Raw genomic sequence first — 16,237 nt, forward strand, 5'->3', positions numbered from 1 at the left:
TCACAGTATGATGATGTGCCCCGCTGGAGGCGATATGCACCCCCCCCCCCCCCCCCCAACACCCTGCATGTGAACCACTGGCCACTGGCAACCACATAAATTGGATCGATTGAAAAAAATCGGGGGGCCTTTGAAATGGATGAGATTTTTTCTGAAGGAGCTTTTCATCCATTTCAGAGGGCATGGATTAATTGTGCCGCCGGTACGTCTGATGCTGATGTCGAAAGAGGTTGTTGCGAGGGTGACAATTTGCATGATTGCCGCCGGGAAAGGCCGGCCGGTCCTTTGTCATTAGAATTCTCATTGTCTTTCTCCTCAATCCCACGGCGCTGACAATAGAGCCCTCTATTTAGCCATTCAGTTTGCATGCCAGGTCTGATGCACTCTCACTCTGTGTGTGTGTGTGTGTGTGTGTGTGTGTGTGTGTGTGTGTGTGTGTGTGTGTGTGTGTGTGTGTGTGTGTGTGTGTGTGTGTGTGTGTGTGTGTGTGTGTGTGTGTGTGTGTGTGTGTGTGTGTGTGTGTGTGTGTGACAGACACGTGCATGTGTATTTTTGCGCGTGATGAGACCGCTTTAAATGAACATTTATGAAGTAGATGACCATGTGTTGAATATAGATTAATTTGATGCGTTTACATTCATAGGAATGGTCGGTATGAGTTGAACACTAGAGGAGTGTGTTATATTGAAATATGGTGGAAGTACATCAATTTTACTTAAGCACTGTACTTTTACTTCTACTCCACTACATTTCAGCAAATATTGTACTTTTACTCCACTACAATTATTTGAAATTTTTACTTTAGTTACTTTGTAGATTTTGATTATTATTATTATTATTACAAAACATACAGTACTCACTTCAGCCCTATAGGGGAGAGCGTAGTGACGCGTTCGGTAGGATTATTTGGCTTATTTGGTCGCCATCTTCCTGCCTACATGTAGGCTAGTAGGATGCTAGGCTACTTGGCTGCCTGTCTGTAGTTCGTAAGTTTGCTTGTCAGTGACGCTGGTGTGTCCACTGTCACTTCAGTACACCATCTTCCATCTCTCCTATCTTTGACTTGTCACAACTCTTCTACTCTATGGCTCTGGATTGACGGTGGTATTATTATTATTCGCCGTTAGAAAATGTTCGGGTGTTCTGATCTGATAGCCGTCTCCCCTCCACTCAAGTCAAAACAGTTCTCAATGTTGACGACAAGACATGTGGACATATCCTTATGGAACCAGGGAGAGGGGGGAAAACACCACGAGAGTGACGAGTGATCACTGACACGATCTGACCATTATTATTTTGATTACACTGTTTGAGGACAGCAGAGCATACATGTGTTTGGGAATGTTGCTGAAGGTTATGTTATTTTGTCAGCTGACATCCAAATCAAAGAAACCATACAGCGTGTATTTAATTATTTGATAATTAAAGGTATATTCAGTGATTTGACTTAATTCAAATATCACTTATTTTTTCTTTTTTTCTGGATAATCCTCCCTACTATAGAGTGTGCTGACCATAAGGAGTTCCTCCCTGTCCCCAGTGAGCCCCTGGGGTCAAAAAAACCCTAGTTTCAGTTTTGGTGGCGGGTGGCAAAGCCTTCATCCAATCAGGATGAGAGGGGCCTTCCTCCAATCATGATCGAGTGGGGGTGGGCCTTGGTGCACATGCTGTTGGCCTGTTGCACTTCCCCCCACTGTAGAGCGTGCATGTGCACATTTTGTTACCAGGGCGGACTGGGTGGTTTTCCAAATCACCCAAATCACTGAATGCTCCTTTAAGCAGCAGCCTACTACTATAGCCTACTGGTAGGCAGGAAAAATCTGCTATTTTCAAAAGATCTGTTATGCATTTGAAAACTTTAAATGAGACATTCTGCATAATGACTACTTTTTCTACTACTATTCGACTACTATTTCTACTGTTCTACATTTTCATACCAGACTCATTGAATCTATTGAATACTATATGCCATGTCATGTGTAAGCCTATATTTTTGGTGTGACTGTGCGTTTGTGTGAACGTATAATATGTCCAACCACCCATACTGTACAGTTGGAGGCCATCGATATTGTCCTTTTCTTTTTGCTGAGGTTTGCGTGATCTGCGCAAAAGGACAGTTAACCCATTTTGGGCGGGAACCCCTTTTGGTGTTTTAAACATTATGTTATAATTTAGCTATTGAAAAATAGCAGATCTACAAGCTCATAGCGCGCCACCGAGTGGCGCGCTACGAGCTTGTAGGTCTGCTATTTTTGAAAAACCGTGAAAATATTTATTTCAGAAAACTGGAGGATTTAGAAGGATTTTGAAAAATGTTGAGGTCAGGCCTAAATGGGTCAAATGATAAGGGACAATATCGGTGGCACCCAACTGTATATGCCATGTCATGTGTAGGCCTATATTTTTGGTGTGACTGTGCGTTTGTGTGAACGTACAGTATAATATGTCCAACCACCCATACTGTATGTCCACGTAGCCCCTCCTCTGTTTTTTTCCCAATAAGATGGTGAAAGTGGGTCAATAGGAAATCCAATGAAGCTGCGGCTCTTGCCCCCGGTGTCCAGGGAAATATCTTGGCAGGAGAGTGAATTAATTTCACCCAGTTTAACCCATTAAGGACGGCAACGCATCTATGTGTCGCTTTAGATTTTATACACTTTATCCATTATTTTATACTTTAGCTGTTGAAAAATAGCAGATCGAGCTTGTAGATCTGCTATTTTTTGAAAAATCGTGAAAATGTGTGCAAAATGTGGTATATTGTTCATTCACAGCGAACGTTTTAACTCATATATTTGCTTCTGGGGGGGGGGGGGGTCCCTGTAATAACATATTTTCAGATGGGGGTCGGTCATGGCCGATTACATCTAATGTTGTGGCTCCTTGACATTAAACAGTTTGAGAACCACGGATATAGAAACATAGGTTTTTCAAAAAATATGTTAGGATTTAGAAGACATTTTGTAGAATCTGGTCTCTAGTCCTAACTGGGTTAAATGTCTCAGCGGTGAGGCTGTGGCCTTGATCATGCTCTGTCCATGCAACATGGAATATACAAGTTCTCCACACCAAGTCAAGCTTTGATGCCCAGTGGCGTGCACAGATAGACACTAGGGGGTGCTAGAGCACCCCCTGCCCTTTTGGCAATGTGCCCTTTTGAAAAAAAAAAGAAAAAAGAAAAATCTTTTAAAAAAATAGCAGACCTACAAGCTCGTAGCGCGCCACTCGGTGGCGCGCTATGAGCTTGTAGATCTGCTATTTTTCAATAGCTAAAGCATAACATAATGCTAACACCAAAAGGGGTTCCCGCCCAAAATGGATTAAGGCAACCGGCCGGTTCCACGCGCTGCACAAGGTGCCCTTTTTTAACTTGAGCACCTGCCCCTCTAAATGTCTGTGCACGCCACTGTTGATGCCTATACTTAACAAGCTTTCATTTGCAATGAAAAGACTGCCTGCTTTGCAGATGTTTGCGCGGCTGCATGCAGAATTATACAATTACAGCGACTGCTGCACTTGCTATGCTTTTACAGTAACCACCTTCTGATCCCTGTTTGCTCTCCCTTCTCCATCTCCATAATCGGGGACACCTTCATAATCCCAAAATGGTATTACTATTTTCATGGTGAATAACAGTTGTTGTCTTTCAGCATGAGTCACAGTTACAGTAGCCCGACCATCAGATAATGTGGTCCAAAACCCCCCTTCAGCCCGTGACCCAAAAACAGACATTTAGATATTCGCCCAGGACCCAAACTATAGTGAAAATAGCAGATCTACAAGCAAATAGTTACTGTATGTTTATGTTATAAAATGTTATAATAATTAAAAACTAAATTTAGGAAACCCAAAACTAAGGGGACCCATAACAATGTCCCGATGGACCCGCTGCTTGGGTCCCGATGGACCCGCTGCTTGGGTCCCGATGGACCCGCTGCTTGGGTCCCGATGGACCCTCTGCTTGGGTCCGGGTCCCGATGGACCCGCTGCTTGGGTCCTGATGGACCCGCTGCTTGGGTCCCGATGGACCCGCTGCTTGGGTCCCGATGGACCCTCTGCTTGGGTCCCGATGGACCCTCTGCTTGGGTCCCGATGGACCCGCTGCTTGGGTCCCGATGGGCCCTCTGCTTGGGTCCCGATGGACCCGCTGCTTGGGTCCCGATGGACCCACTGCTTGGGTCCCGATGGACCCGCTGCTTGGGTCCCGATGGACCCGCTGCTTGGGTCCCGATGGACCCTCTGCTTGGGTCCCGATGGACCCTCTGCTTGGGTCCGGGTCCCGATGGACCCTCTGCTTGGGTCCCGATGGACCCGCTGCTTGGGTCCCGATGGACCCTCTGCTTGGGTCCCGATGGACCCTCTGCTTGGGTCCCGATGGACCCGCTGCTTGGGTCCCGATGGACCCGCTGCTTGGGTCCCGATGGACCCACTGCTTGGGTCCCGATGGACCCCCTGCTTGGGTCCCGATGGACCCGCTGCTTGGGTCCCGATGGACCCGCTGCTTGGGTCCCGATGGACCCGCTGCTTGGGTCCCGATGGACCCACTGCTTGGGTCCCGATGGACCCCCTGCTTGGGTCCCGATGGACCCGCTGCTTGGGTCCCGATGGACCCACTGCTTGGGTCCCGATGGACCCGCTGCTCGGGTCCCGATGGACCCGCTGCTCGGGTCCCGATGGACCCGCTGCTTGGGTCCCGATGGACCCCCTGCTTGGGAACCAGTGAGCTAAATGATGCGTTATCATAGGTGTACGATCAGAACACATGGACTGGACAAGTGTCACGGCTGCATTGAATCCATGTACACTTTGTGCAGTCAAATGTAACTACAAAGTGCAACAGCGCCATCTAGCACTAACCCTTCCACACAGCACACATTTCCTCATGCTGTTCTGAATTAGATTTCACATGATAGATTCCATGTGGGTTTTAAACACTTTCAACCTGCACCTCTATTTTGGGCATGTTATTGTCAAAAGAATCTTAAGGACAAAGGCTTAGCTTAGCATAATGACTTAAGAATTGGGTTTGGCACTTCACATTGCAATTGCTCTGAATTGTACAAAACTGTAGGTTGGGACTTTTTTTTATATAATGATTACATTAAGAGTTCCCCCTATTGTGTAAACTGTAGGGATTCCACTAAAGAAGGGAAGAAATGAGACACTGCAGTAGTGTTGATTTTGACAGCTAATTTTGAGTCTTTTGAATGAAATTGATTTTATTTTTAGTCATATTTTAGTCATCTGAAATGCTTTACCTTTAGTCTAATTCTAGTCGACTAAATATAAGATTGTAGTCGACTAAATCTACAGTTAATCGACTAAAATGTATTTTGTCAAGCTTTTGATGCCGCAGCACTGCAGTGCAGAAAGAGTGATTGCCTACTGTCTGTGTGAAATGTACAGTAGGTGGGGACAAGCCAGAGGAAGTGAGTGGTTCAGCTGGTGTTGAGACCGCCAGCAACGAGGGCCCACGGTCTGCCGCGCACAAAACCAAGGGCAAGCTGGACAAGGAGAAGAAGAAGCCATCTGCCAACTCAAAACCTGGCTCCAGCCAGGAAACGGTAATCAGGAAACATCTAGCATAAAGAACTGTTGAAACATAAACGGATTGTAACACCCCGTCCCATTCAGGTATGCGGTCAGAGCCAAATTAGCCATTGGGCCAGTGGGGCCGTGGCCCAGGGGCCCTTGGCTCTCAGGGGCCCTTCAGGGAAATTGAACCGCGAGGTACTGGGTTTGAGGCCCTAAAAAGGGCTCCTGGGGACCTTCATTAGCTGTTGATTTTGCTAAATTTAGGTCAAAAAGATAACAAAAACACCAACATTTTGTGCACACGCGCGCTATAGGGGCCCCAAAAAGATTACCGGACCAGGGGCCCTCGTGGGGTTAATCCGTCCCTGTATGCGGTTAGGCGCAAGCTTGGCTCAGGCAGGAGGACGCCCCTGCCAGGCAGAGTCCAAGGCACTTTGGATAATAACATCATATCCCTTGTTTGTAAAACTGATAAAATGGCATGAGTTCCCCACTCAAAATAATGAATTTGTTTTATTGGTCACAACCATAACTGCCAGATGAATCGCTATGTTTTTTTGTTTGTTTTTTCATTTTCTGTTGCTAAGCATGTCAGATACAAAACACAGTGACATTTCAATGGCAGACTTTAAGAATTGTGCCCCCCCCCCCCCCCACTCCCCTTTCAATACATTTCCACTTTGAATGTTTATCTTGCATTGTCACTGAAATATGGAGGAGCTAAAGTCTGTCTGAAATGAGCCAGAATGATCTGTCGTGCATCTGAATAGCACAAAGAGGGCTGTACAGTATGTGTGTCTGTCTCTACACCACAGTTGGTTCATTGAATGGGACACATTCATAATATATATACACACACACCGTATTATTATGTTGTGACCTTGCATCTGGGTGTTAAAAACAGGTGTGTGTGTGTGTGCGCGCGCGCGTGTTCTTTGTTCTTTGTCTATATAGAAGTGTCTATTTGTACGTCTCTAAATGTTTTGATGAATTGAACATGGTGGACCCTGTTGTAAACAAGTGTAATGCTTAATTGGGTCGTCCACTCACAGTTAACAGTCTTTGTATTGAGTTTGTGCTTGAAATGTACTGTAACTCTGTAAACTGTTAATACAATTTTTAATCAATCAATCAATGTCATATGCAGCACCTGGACCTGACCAAACCTAACTGGACACTGCGTGTGGTCACTGAGCAGAGCACAGCTGATATGGTTGAGGTGAAGAGGGACACGGAGAGGAAGGATCAGATGGAGGTCATGAAGGCGTCCTGGGAGGCGGCTGAGCCTGGCCGCTCTGTCAAGGTAACCCTGCACCGCCCGCGAGTCCCGAGCGACTGCGTGTAGGGCCACCTGTGTCACCCACCGCGCTGGAGCTGCCACAAGAAACATGACTGTTGAACCATGAAATGAACCCGACTGTCACAAGTGTCACATGCCCACACACTGAACAAGGTTGATCTCCCAACTCCATCTCTCTCTCTGGCACAGTCTAGCACACACACGGGCAACTGGCGGCCCGGGGACCGCATGCGGCCCCCGCGATCACTCCTTTTCAACATTGAACTGTGTCATTAATATAACTTTAGAGTTGTCAGAATACTGATTGTTCATATATTATTGATTACAATTCCAAACATGCAACCATGACCCGCTTTAATGACTTCAGTCTATTGCATAGCTTCATTTAATGAGTAGTATTAAAATGTTATTGTCTTTTTTTTTATGTCAAATGTATTTAGTTCATAAAGTTAACATAACTATAACTAAATTGGTTTGAAATTAACTAAAAATTTCACTTTTCAGGATTCCAATTAAAAAATTGCTTGTAGATCTTCTGTTTTTGCTACGACAGTATTCTGCAATGTGGCCCCTCTGTCTGGAGTGAGTGTTGAAATAGAGTGGCCCTCTCCATGGTCAAAGCTGCCCACCCCTGGTCTAGCGCACACACAGAGAGATCATTTCACCTTATCCCAATGTGAAACTGTTCCCTGCTGTTTCAGGCGGCACAGTCTCGAATGAAGTTCATCCGCCAAGTCCAAGGCAGGCCGAGCCATGACACACCTGTGGATGGCACCAAGAGTGGAGAGCCCGGTACTCTAACATTTAGAGTAGTGTATTTGTAGTTGTATTGTATTGTAGTGTATTTAGAGTCTAAATACACAAACAAATATGCACGCACGCATGCGCACACACACACACACACACCTCACACTTCAGATCCAGCTGCATCTAGCAATTTTTACAACTTACTTGACATTTCTTTCATTTTTATTTCATTATTTTTCAGTTGCTCCGCCCCTTTCTCCGGGCACGCCTCCCAGTCCATCCAATCAAGAGCTGACTCTGCTCCAACCCAATCCCTCGCACCCGTTTGTTTCCATGGACTACACCCCGTTCATCAGGTCACCTCCACCTCCTCTGTCTGTCTGTCTGTCTGTCTGTCTGTCTGTCTGTCTGTCTGTCTCTTTCTCTTTCTCTCCTCTCTTTCATTCAGCTGGAGTCATGAGAGGGATAAAGCAGAGAGATGATGATGATGTGAGATTAGATAACACAGCACGTTCGCCAAATTCCAAACCCCCATCAATTTAGTCCAGTTAGTGGACACATGGTATCGTTTCATTCAGACTTCAGTTTGTAATCCAGTCTCTGGTCCCAACGCTGGGCTTTCTGATCCTGTGGTGGTTCCAATCTGCTCCGTGGCCGGGCCGGGACGGGGGGTGGTCACCGTGCAGTGCTTCTCTGCAATAGAACCGGGCTGTGCCAAATCTGCCTGTAACGCTGGAGAAAGCAGCCAGGAGGGAATAAGAACAGAACTCTATACGTAGTTGGAAACACAGCCTAGAGTAGAGACAGGCACTTCTCTTTGCAGTGTATTTGTCGAACACACACTCTTTTCATTTGTATCGCAGTCTTGTCCTGCGGGGAATGTAGCCAGTGTGTGCTGGCTGTATCCTAAATCCCATTGTTGAGTCACAGTTTGGCTAGCCTTGAGAGACTGTGTTACTGTAATCCTTAGTTGACAGGCCCGACCGTACATGAAAACGAGGAGGGCAGAGTAGAATGATGGTTACTGTGTGTGTGTGTGTGTGTGTGTGTGTGTGTGTGTGTGTGTGTGTGTGTGTGTGTGTGTGTGTGTGTGTGTGTGTGTGTGTGTGTGTGTGTGTGTGTGTGTGTGTGTGTGTTGCGCGTGCGTGCGCGTCAAATCTGATATATTGAACTTTGATGAGTTTTACACTGTTAAGGTGGTTGCACACCGGCCGCGTTTTTCGGGAAACCGCTAAAAATCCGAATTCCCATCCGATTCGCGCCCGGTGTGTGGAGACCTTTACTGATACTCATATTTATGTAATGCAAATATTCTCATGATGGGCCCATGAAAGTGTGTGCGCGCACGTGCGTGCGTGGCGCTCGTTGGTTTGTGTGCCTACTGCCTATATCTAAACGTATTCTCATGTCATTTCATTTGGTGTCCCAAATACATATTTGCAACTCAAGTGTCCCGTCCAGGCCTGGTTCTGGATAAGTATAATTGTAATAGTGAAAGATGTGAAAGAGTTTAGTAGGTAAGCGGATGGATGGATGGATGGATGGATGAACTCCTGTGAACTGGGTGCTCCACTTCCCTGTGGTGGCTCTACCATCTATCTGGAGCCACATGGCCACGTGCGGTGCCTAGCTGTGTCATGACCTTAGATTTGACCCCGTGGCTCTCGCTCGGTGAGTGAGTGAATGAGTATGTGTCCTCCTGGAAGTCAGCGTCCCACTGCTCTGAAAGTTCACCCAATAACCTACCTCTCTTGTCCTTTAGACCCCCCCCCCACCCCCCACCCGCCCTCCAACGCTCTATTCCTTTCTCCATCCGTGTCCCTCTCCCTCATCGCATGATAAATGAGATGATATTTGGGTCTGTTAATTAGAGTGCTATTTCAGGACCCCGGCGGTGAGCTAGCTAACCACTCTGCTGAGATGTGGCCTCAGTCCCTCACCCCTCCATCCTGTCCCCATGTGCGTGCGCGCGTGTGTGTGTGTGCGTGTCCGTGCGTGTCCGTGCGTGTGTGTGCGCGCGTGTGCGTGGTCCAGCTGTTAATGGCTGCCGACACCGTGCTGTGCGGTTGCGTCCCACGGAGCAGTCTATTAGGAGCAGTCTGATTAGTCCTCTCTATGCATCTCGCCTTCTACCTCTCATATGCTCCCTGCTTTTCAAACACGCACGCGCACGCACACACACACACACACACACACACACACACACACACACACACACACACACACACGCACACGCGGCAAAAGAGGTCGCATGGGGCGATGTTTCATTAACTGGCCCAACCTCCACTGCCCTCCGCTCTTCATCAAGGTCAGCTTATAGGAAATAGGTACAGTAGCTGGATTTAGCCCTGTCTAATCTCCACTTTGAATGCCTCCCCGCTCCCTTACGCCTCTGGGAGGAGGCCCACACTCCAGTACACCAGTGGTTCCCAAACTTTCTCATGTCAAGGACCCCCAAATTGACACTTAATTAGCCCGCGGACCCCCCATTTGAAAAGATATGCCAGGGACCCCCATAAGAGAAGATTTATTTTACCGCTCTAGCAGTGATTCTCAACCCGTTTCGTTTCAAGGACCCGCAGTTTGACATGCATTAGTCTACGGAGCCCCATTTAATGGCATTTCTATCTCTGGGACCCCCAATTTGTATTGTAAAATCAATGTTAATTTTACTCCGAGAGTGTACAAATGGAACCAGAGTTACAGACCCGTAAGGGTCCATTTGGTTCCAAACTAGCATTTAGCTGGGGACCCCCTGGAACTCCCTCAGCATGGCTGCATGCACCATGTGACAAAAATGACCACCTATTATATACATTATATATATCATTGTCCTAATGCTTTCATTGCTATAGCCTGAGCGCTGTTGAGGTTGGTTGTACGCTGTACAGTGTTTAGGTTATTAACCCTTATGTAATGTAATTGCGACCAATGGTTGCATTTACTATGAAAACCTGCATCTCCCGTCCATTAGTTAGTTACGTCACCCACGTCTCCATATATGGTATCGCGCCTCGTGACATCTCGTGACATCATGGAGACCCGTAGATCTCCATATATGGTTGTCAGTCTGTGTGTGTGTGTGTGTGTGTGTGTGTGTGTGTGTGTGTGTGCACACCTGTGTGCGTGTCCTGCGGTCATAAGCACATGGGCGAGCTGAGCACATCTCACGAGCTCAATGCAGTGATACGAGGACACACTTCTGTGTGTCATTTCTATTTTCTAGGAGGTTATCTCTCCATTTGATCGGCATTCCATCTCTACATGACTGTGTGTTCACCTTCCTGCTGCACTCGGGTGGCTCCCCCTGTGAAAACCATTTCCATTCCATTTTTGCCAGAGGGCTTGACATTTGCCCGCTCTAATATCTGTAATACATTGTTTAGCGTTGTGTTTGTGTTTTGTTTGTATTTGTCGGTATTTGAGGGGCGCTAGCCTCTCCTATATCCAGCTTTTCGTGTCTGTCCAGTCCACATACTTTGTCCTACACACAAACATAAAATTCCCATCGACAATACATTTTTCGTCATGGTGTCTGAGCAAATAGTCACAGTGTCTATTTTACGCCGTGATGTCGTACGATGATAAGAGCGCCCCCAAACTTCAAACGGGTGTGAAGAATGTCATGGTTCAGGTGTACTGACCTTTTTCTGAAGGTGCCAGATCACAGGCTTTCTATTAGCACAAACATCCTGCCATGGTTTTCACTCTGAAACACATGACACGGGGACCTGACGTTGCACTCTTAACCCATTTTGACCTGAGATCAGATTCTAAAAATGTCTTCTACATCCTGACAGTTTTCTGAAAAAGCTATGTTTCTACGTCAGTGGTTCTTCGATTTAAAAAAAATAGCAGACGTACAAGCTCGTAGCGCGCCACTCGGTGGCGCGCTATGAGCTTGTAGATCTGCTATTTTTCAATAGCTAAAGCCAGAGTAATGTAGTAAGAGAGTGGTGGCCTGGGCCGTGGCTCAGCGGTCCAGGCACCTTGGCTGGTGATCCAGTCTGGCAGTGTGCCGCAGGTTCGACTCCCGATCCCGACGGCCTTTACTGCATGTCACTCCCCCATCTCTCTCCCCTTTTCCTGTCAGCCTACTGTCTGTCCCTCCATAAAAAATATAAAATAAAGGCGAAAGCCACAAAAAAAAACATAAAAAAAAAAAAAAAGAAGAGAGTGGTGACACGCTTTGATCTCGCCGCAAAGCGTGTGCCTTTGGGCGATAGTTCCAAACATTGCTCCTATGGCTGGAACTATTCCATTGAGATAGAATGAGCGCTTCCGCATTCCATTGTTACAATGAGAGTCAACGGGAGTGTCATTGCTCTCTTTTATACTACTCTGGCTAAAGCACAACATAATGCTAACACCAAAAGGGGTTCCCGCCCCAAAATGGGTTAAATGAACACTGAGGATTTGACAGTGCAGAATGTGGTTCCAGCATACTGTAGTTTTAGTTTGTTTTGTTCAAATTGTTTTGGTTTTATTTCAAGGACCCCAGTTTTATATGCTTTAGGCCACGGACCCGTAAGGACCCTTGGTGGTCCCCGAATCCGACGTGAAGAGACCAATGGTCTAAAATGTCTCTAAAACCATTTAGGCCTGACATCGAAGTAAAAAAAAAAGTCTTCTGAAAAAAGATATATTCAAAGATTTGTGCCGCATTTTCACGATTTTTCAAAAATAGCAGACCTACAAGCTCGTAGCGCGCCACTCGGTGGCGCGCTATGAGCTTGTAGATCTGCTATTTTTCAATAGCTAAAGTATAACATAATGCTTAGTTAAAACACCAAAAGGGGTTCCCGCCCAGAATGGGTTAAACAGCACAGACCCCCTGTGAAATATCCCTAATGTGTAAGTGTGTGTGTGTGCGCGTGCATGTGTTCGTGCGTGCGCACGTGCAAATCTATAGGAAGTGCAGGGCCGCCCCGGTGCTGATGGACCCAGAGATGGAGGAGAGCCAGCGGAGGGAACGCTACGAACGCATCCAGACCTTCCAGCTGCTTCGGGAGACGGTGCTGGAGCACCGCAGGCAGGAGCGCCTCCACAGGACACACGTGAAGAGACAGCAGCTGGACATGTACGACAGCATGCAGGTCAGTGGTGGTTAGACAACAATCTCCGAGTACTATATAGAGTCTGGAACTACACCTCCCGAAATCCGAGTAAGGAAGCTGCCACTGTCGTTTCACGAAACTATATTTTATTTTATTTGCGCGACTGTAAAGGCGAAACGGAAGTGGGGAGGAGGACGCTTCACTTCCGCTTTATATTGTACTCATGATCAGAGCTTCCGTTGCGCGACTGTAAAGACGAAACGGAAGTGGGGAGGAGGACGCTTCACTTCCGCTTTATATTGTACTCATGATCAGAGCTTCCGTTGCTCCAGACTGTATGACGGAAGCATTCGGAAAATTGTGAGAGGCAACAGTCTGGCAACGCGAGACTAGTCAGTGCACGGTATTGAAGAAACACTCCGTTAACAAGTTAAAAGTCATTTCAAAAATGCATTTGAGTAAAAATGCAAAAGTATTTGGTATCAACATGTACTTAAAGTACCAAAAGTAGAAATTGCTCATTATTCAGAATATCCCGTTTCACAGGTTATCAAATGTATAAGATGTGGACAAATCTTTTGAAAATAGCAGATCTACAAGCTCACAATGCATCACGACTCATTGTGAGCTTGTAGATGTATTGTATGTATTTAGGCCTGAAGTGGTTAATGTATGTTTTGTAATTATAATAATAATAATAACCATACATCAAAATTGTACTTACAGTTGGAGGCCATCGATATTGTCCTTTTCTTTTTGCTGAGGTTTGCGTGATCTGCGCAAAAGGACAGTTAACCCATTTTGGGCGGGAACCCCTTTTGGTGTTTTAAACATTGTTATAATTTAGCTATTGAAAAATAGCAGATCTACAAGCTCATAGCGCGCCACCGAGTGGCGCGCTACGAGCTTGTAGGTCTGCTATTTTTGAAAAATCGTGAAAATATTTATTTCAGAAAACTGGAGGATTTAGAAGGATTTTTTTAAATTTTGAGGTCAGGCCTAAATGGGTCAAATGATAAGGGACAATATCGGTGGCACCCAACTGTAAGTACAGTAGACATTGAGTAAATGGACTTAGTTTTCACTTTCCACCACTGATGGAGGTCGTCTAAAGCTACAGCTCTAGTATAGAGACATATACATACAGCATATGTAGGGGGAGACAGGAATGCTTGGCGTATGGAAATGTGCAGGAGGGAAGTCATGTACAGTACAGTATATACTGTACCGTCACGCTGCGGTAAGGAGTTCTTCTGACAAGGAACAGAGCGCTACAGTTCATCTGAGACACCCTGTCTCCTGGCTCTGTTCTTATAGCTAACCCATGGGTTTTCAAACCGGTGGTTCGCGGACCCCTGGTGGTCGGCGGAGGTATTGCAGGTGGTGCATTCAGAAAATCATATATTATGTACTTTTTTAATTTTACTTTAATTTGCTACTCATGTTTCTTGTTTGCAGGTAAACAATACAATTTTGAGAGAGGACAGACAGGGGTGTCCCCCAAAAATGTTAATGTAATGGTAATAAAATGCTTTTGAGAACTGGATTTGTTTTGTCCAGCTCAACGAATGTAGTCTGTGATTAGTGAGTAACAACGAAGAAAATACAAAACATAATCTTCCCACGGAATGGTGCATGACCCCCCCCCCCCCCCCCCCCCCCCCCTCCAGAAAATCGACATTGACACAGGCTCAAAATCAGTTGAAAACTGTCTTATCTAATGTATCTCCATATACCTCTCCTCTATAGGTGGCCGTGCATCAGCGGCGCGAGGAGTTCTTAGCTGCGCGCGAGGCATTCCGCAGCCGCCAGCTCGGCGCCGCGACGAAGACACTGGAAGAGGATCAAGCTGTGGAGGTCACGCAGCTGGAGAATGTAGCTGCTGCCTCCGCCGCTCAGCAATCTGTCAAACCAAGCAAAAGTGACCGCAAGAAGAAGTGACGGCCATCCGTTCAGACTTCGACGTATCCTGAGCCCTTGTCTGCCTCGCCTGTCCCTGCAATCCCTCTGTTTGAACATTGAATAGAACACATTTAGTTCTCCTACGAGAGCTACGGTAGAAAGTATGAGAAACAACATGAAGTCACAGCAGATGGATGGAAACATTTCACACAACATTCTTAATGCAACTCATGTGTACAGTATGTGTGCAATGCAATTTGGCCTGGTTTTAAAACTATTATTAGGTGAAGGTGAAGCGCTGTTCGCCGCTTCACCTCCCAATGTATGAATGAATGAACCATTGTAAAGCGCTTTGAGCACTTGGAAAAGCGCTATAAAAATGCAATTAATTATTATTATTATAGAATTTGTTGGGGTCCTTGACATGAAATATTGAGCACCTAAATGGGTTAAGACACACATCTGCTTGTATCCCAGTCATCTTTTGTTTCCCTGAAGGTCATCGTATTGACCGTGGCATGACTAGAGGCCAACGCTTGCTAGACTTGCGGCCAGATCGAACCTCAGCAATCCGATCAAATATCTGACCAATGCAGTCTCGTGTGTGGGTCGTGCAATACAACTTAGTTCATTCCTGTCCCCCAGGGACACATACATACCACAGGCTCCATAATAAGTTCCAGCTGGAATAGAACCTGAACCTGTCGATCACCATAACTCTCATCAAATGTCTTTGGGTGTAAGTAAATAGACCATTAAATACACGCTTCGGCCTTCAATATACACAAAACTGCTGATCAGCGCGTGGCTCCTGTCAAACGAAGCTGATCGCTTAATGCAAATGCCCTCTATCTCTGCTCTGTGTTTGGAGAGGGTCCATTTGGTCTCTGTCCCACTGTGTGTGAGTCAGCTGATCGGCTGAGCAATGGGCAACTAAATTGAAAATGAAAGGGCAGAGGGTGCCATCTAGTGGTGTTGCACGGTCATAAATTCTCATTATCTTCTCTCTCATTCAGAGACCTCCACTATGCTGTTTTCAAGGTTGACAATAATGAATAGTTCAATTTTGTGCCTGCACTGCAGCTGAGGGAAATGATCATTAATGTGTGTGGCCCTATGAGATGGAATGGTCATTGTTATTTTGTGCCCGCTTCCGCGTGTGTGTGTGTGTGTGTGTGTGCGTGTGCGTGTGTGTGCGTGTGCGTGCGTGCGGGGCTGTGCATACCAAAAAATGCCTTCTCTTTTGTTTTATTTCCTTACAGAATGACATTAGACCATGTTGCGATTTATCTAGGCTACTACTTACTGTGACCTAACTCAAAAACTGAGGCCAAGCTAAATATCATTGCAACTAAATGTACGGATCAAGTTGGCCTTTAGCACAATTTGTACTTCTGACTGGGGCGTCATAGCCTGGCACAGCCAGACTTCATCTGCCCCTAATGCATATTGTGCAGCGCAGTGGTATATTAGTATCGCAATGCGAGGCTAGGGGTGTCAGTGGCCGGATGGCAACCGCGAGGTTCCCAGTTCGATCCCGGGCTCCCCCAGAGTTACTGTCGAAGTGTCCTTGAGCAAGACGCTGAACCCCCAATTGCTCCCGGTGTGCAGGTTGGTGCCTTGCATGGTTTCCTCCGCCATCAGTGTATGAATGGGTGAATGTAAAGCACAATCTTGCGGATGCAAAGAGTTGTGA

The 16,237-nt window shown here is 46.3% G+C and overlaps 1 protein-coding gene across 5 annotated transcripts in view; it reads left to right on the forward strand.

Annotated features, from left to right (window-relative positions):
- The window catches only part of adgb (androglobin), a 114,986-nt gene extending 100,171 nt beyond the window's left edge, over window positions 1–14,815 (forward strand). For 4 of the 5 annotated variants that reach the window (XM_079526971.1, XM_079526973.1, XM_079526974.1 and 1 more), the window contains 6 exons: window positions 5,407–5,564; window positions 6,683–6,838; window positions 7,537–7,627; window positions 7,824–7,938; window positions 12,495–12,678; window positions 14,389–14,815. In XM_079526971.1, coding sequence (XP_079383097.1) covers window positions 5,407–5,564; window positions 6,683–6,838; window positions 7,537–7,627; window positions 7,824–7,938; window positions 12,495–12,678; window positions 14,389–14,580 — 896 coding nt within the window. In that variant the 3' untranslated portion in view covers window positions 14,581–14,815. The remainder of the gene's footprint in view (window positions 1–5,406; window positions 5,565–6,682; window positions 6,839–7,536; window positions 7,628–7,823; window positions 7,939–12,494; window positions 12,679–14,388) is intronic. The other variant, XM_079526972.1, reaches the window with a different exon arrangement.
- The last annotated feature ends 1,422 nt before the right edge of the window (window positions 14,816–16,237 follow it).

The sequence above is a fragment of the Electrona antarctica genome, assembly GCF_951216825.1.
Source record: "Electrona antarctica genome assembly, chromosome: 17".
NCBI classification, from domain to species: Eukaryota; Metazoa; Chordata; class Actinopteri; order Myctophiformes; family Myctophidae; genus Electrona; species Electrona antarctica.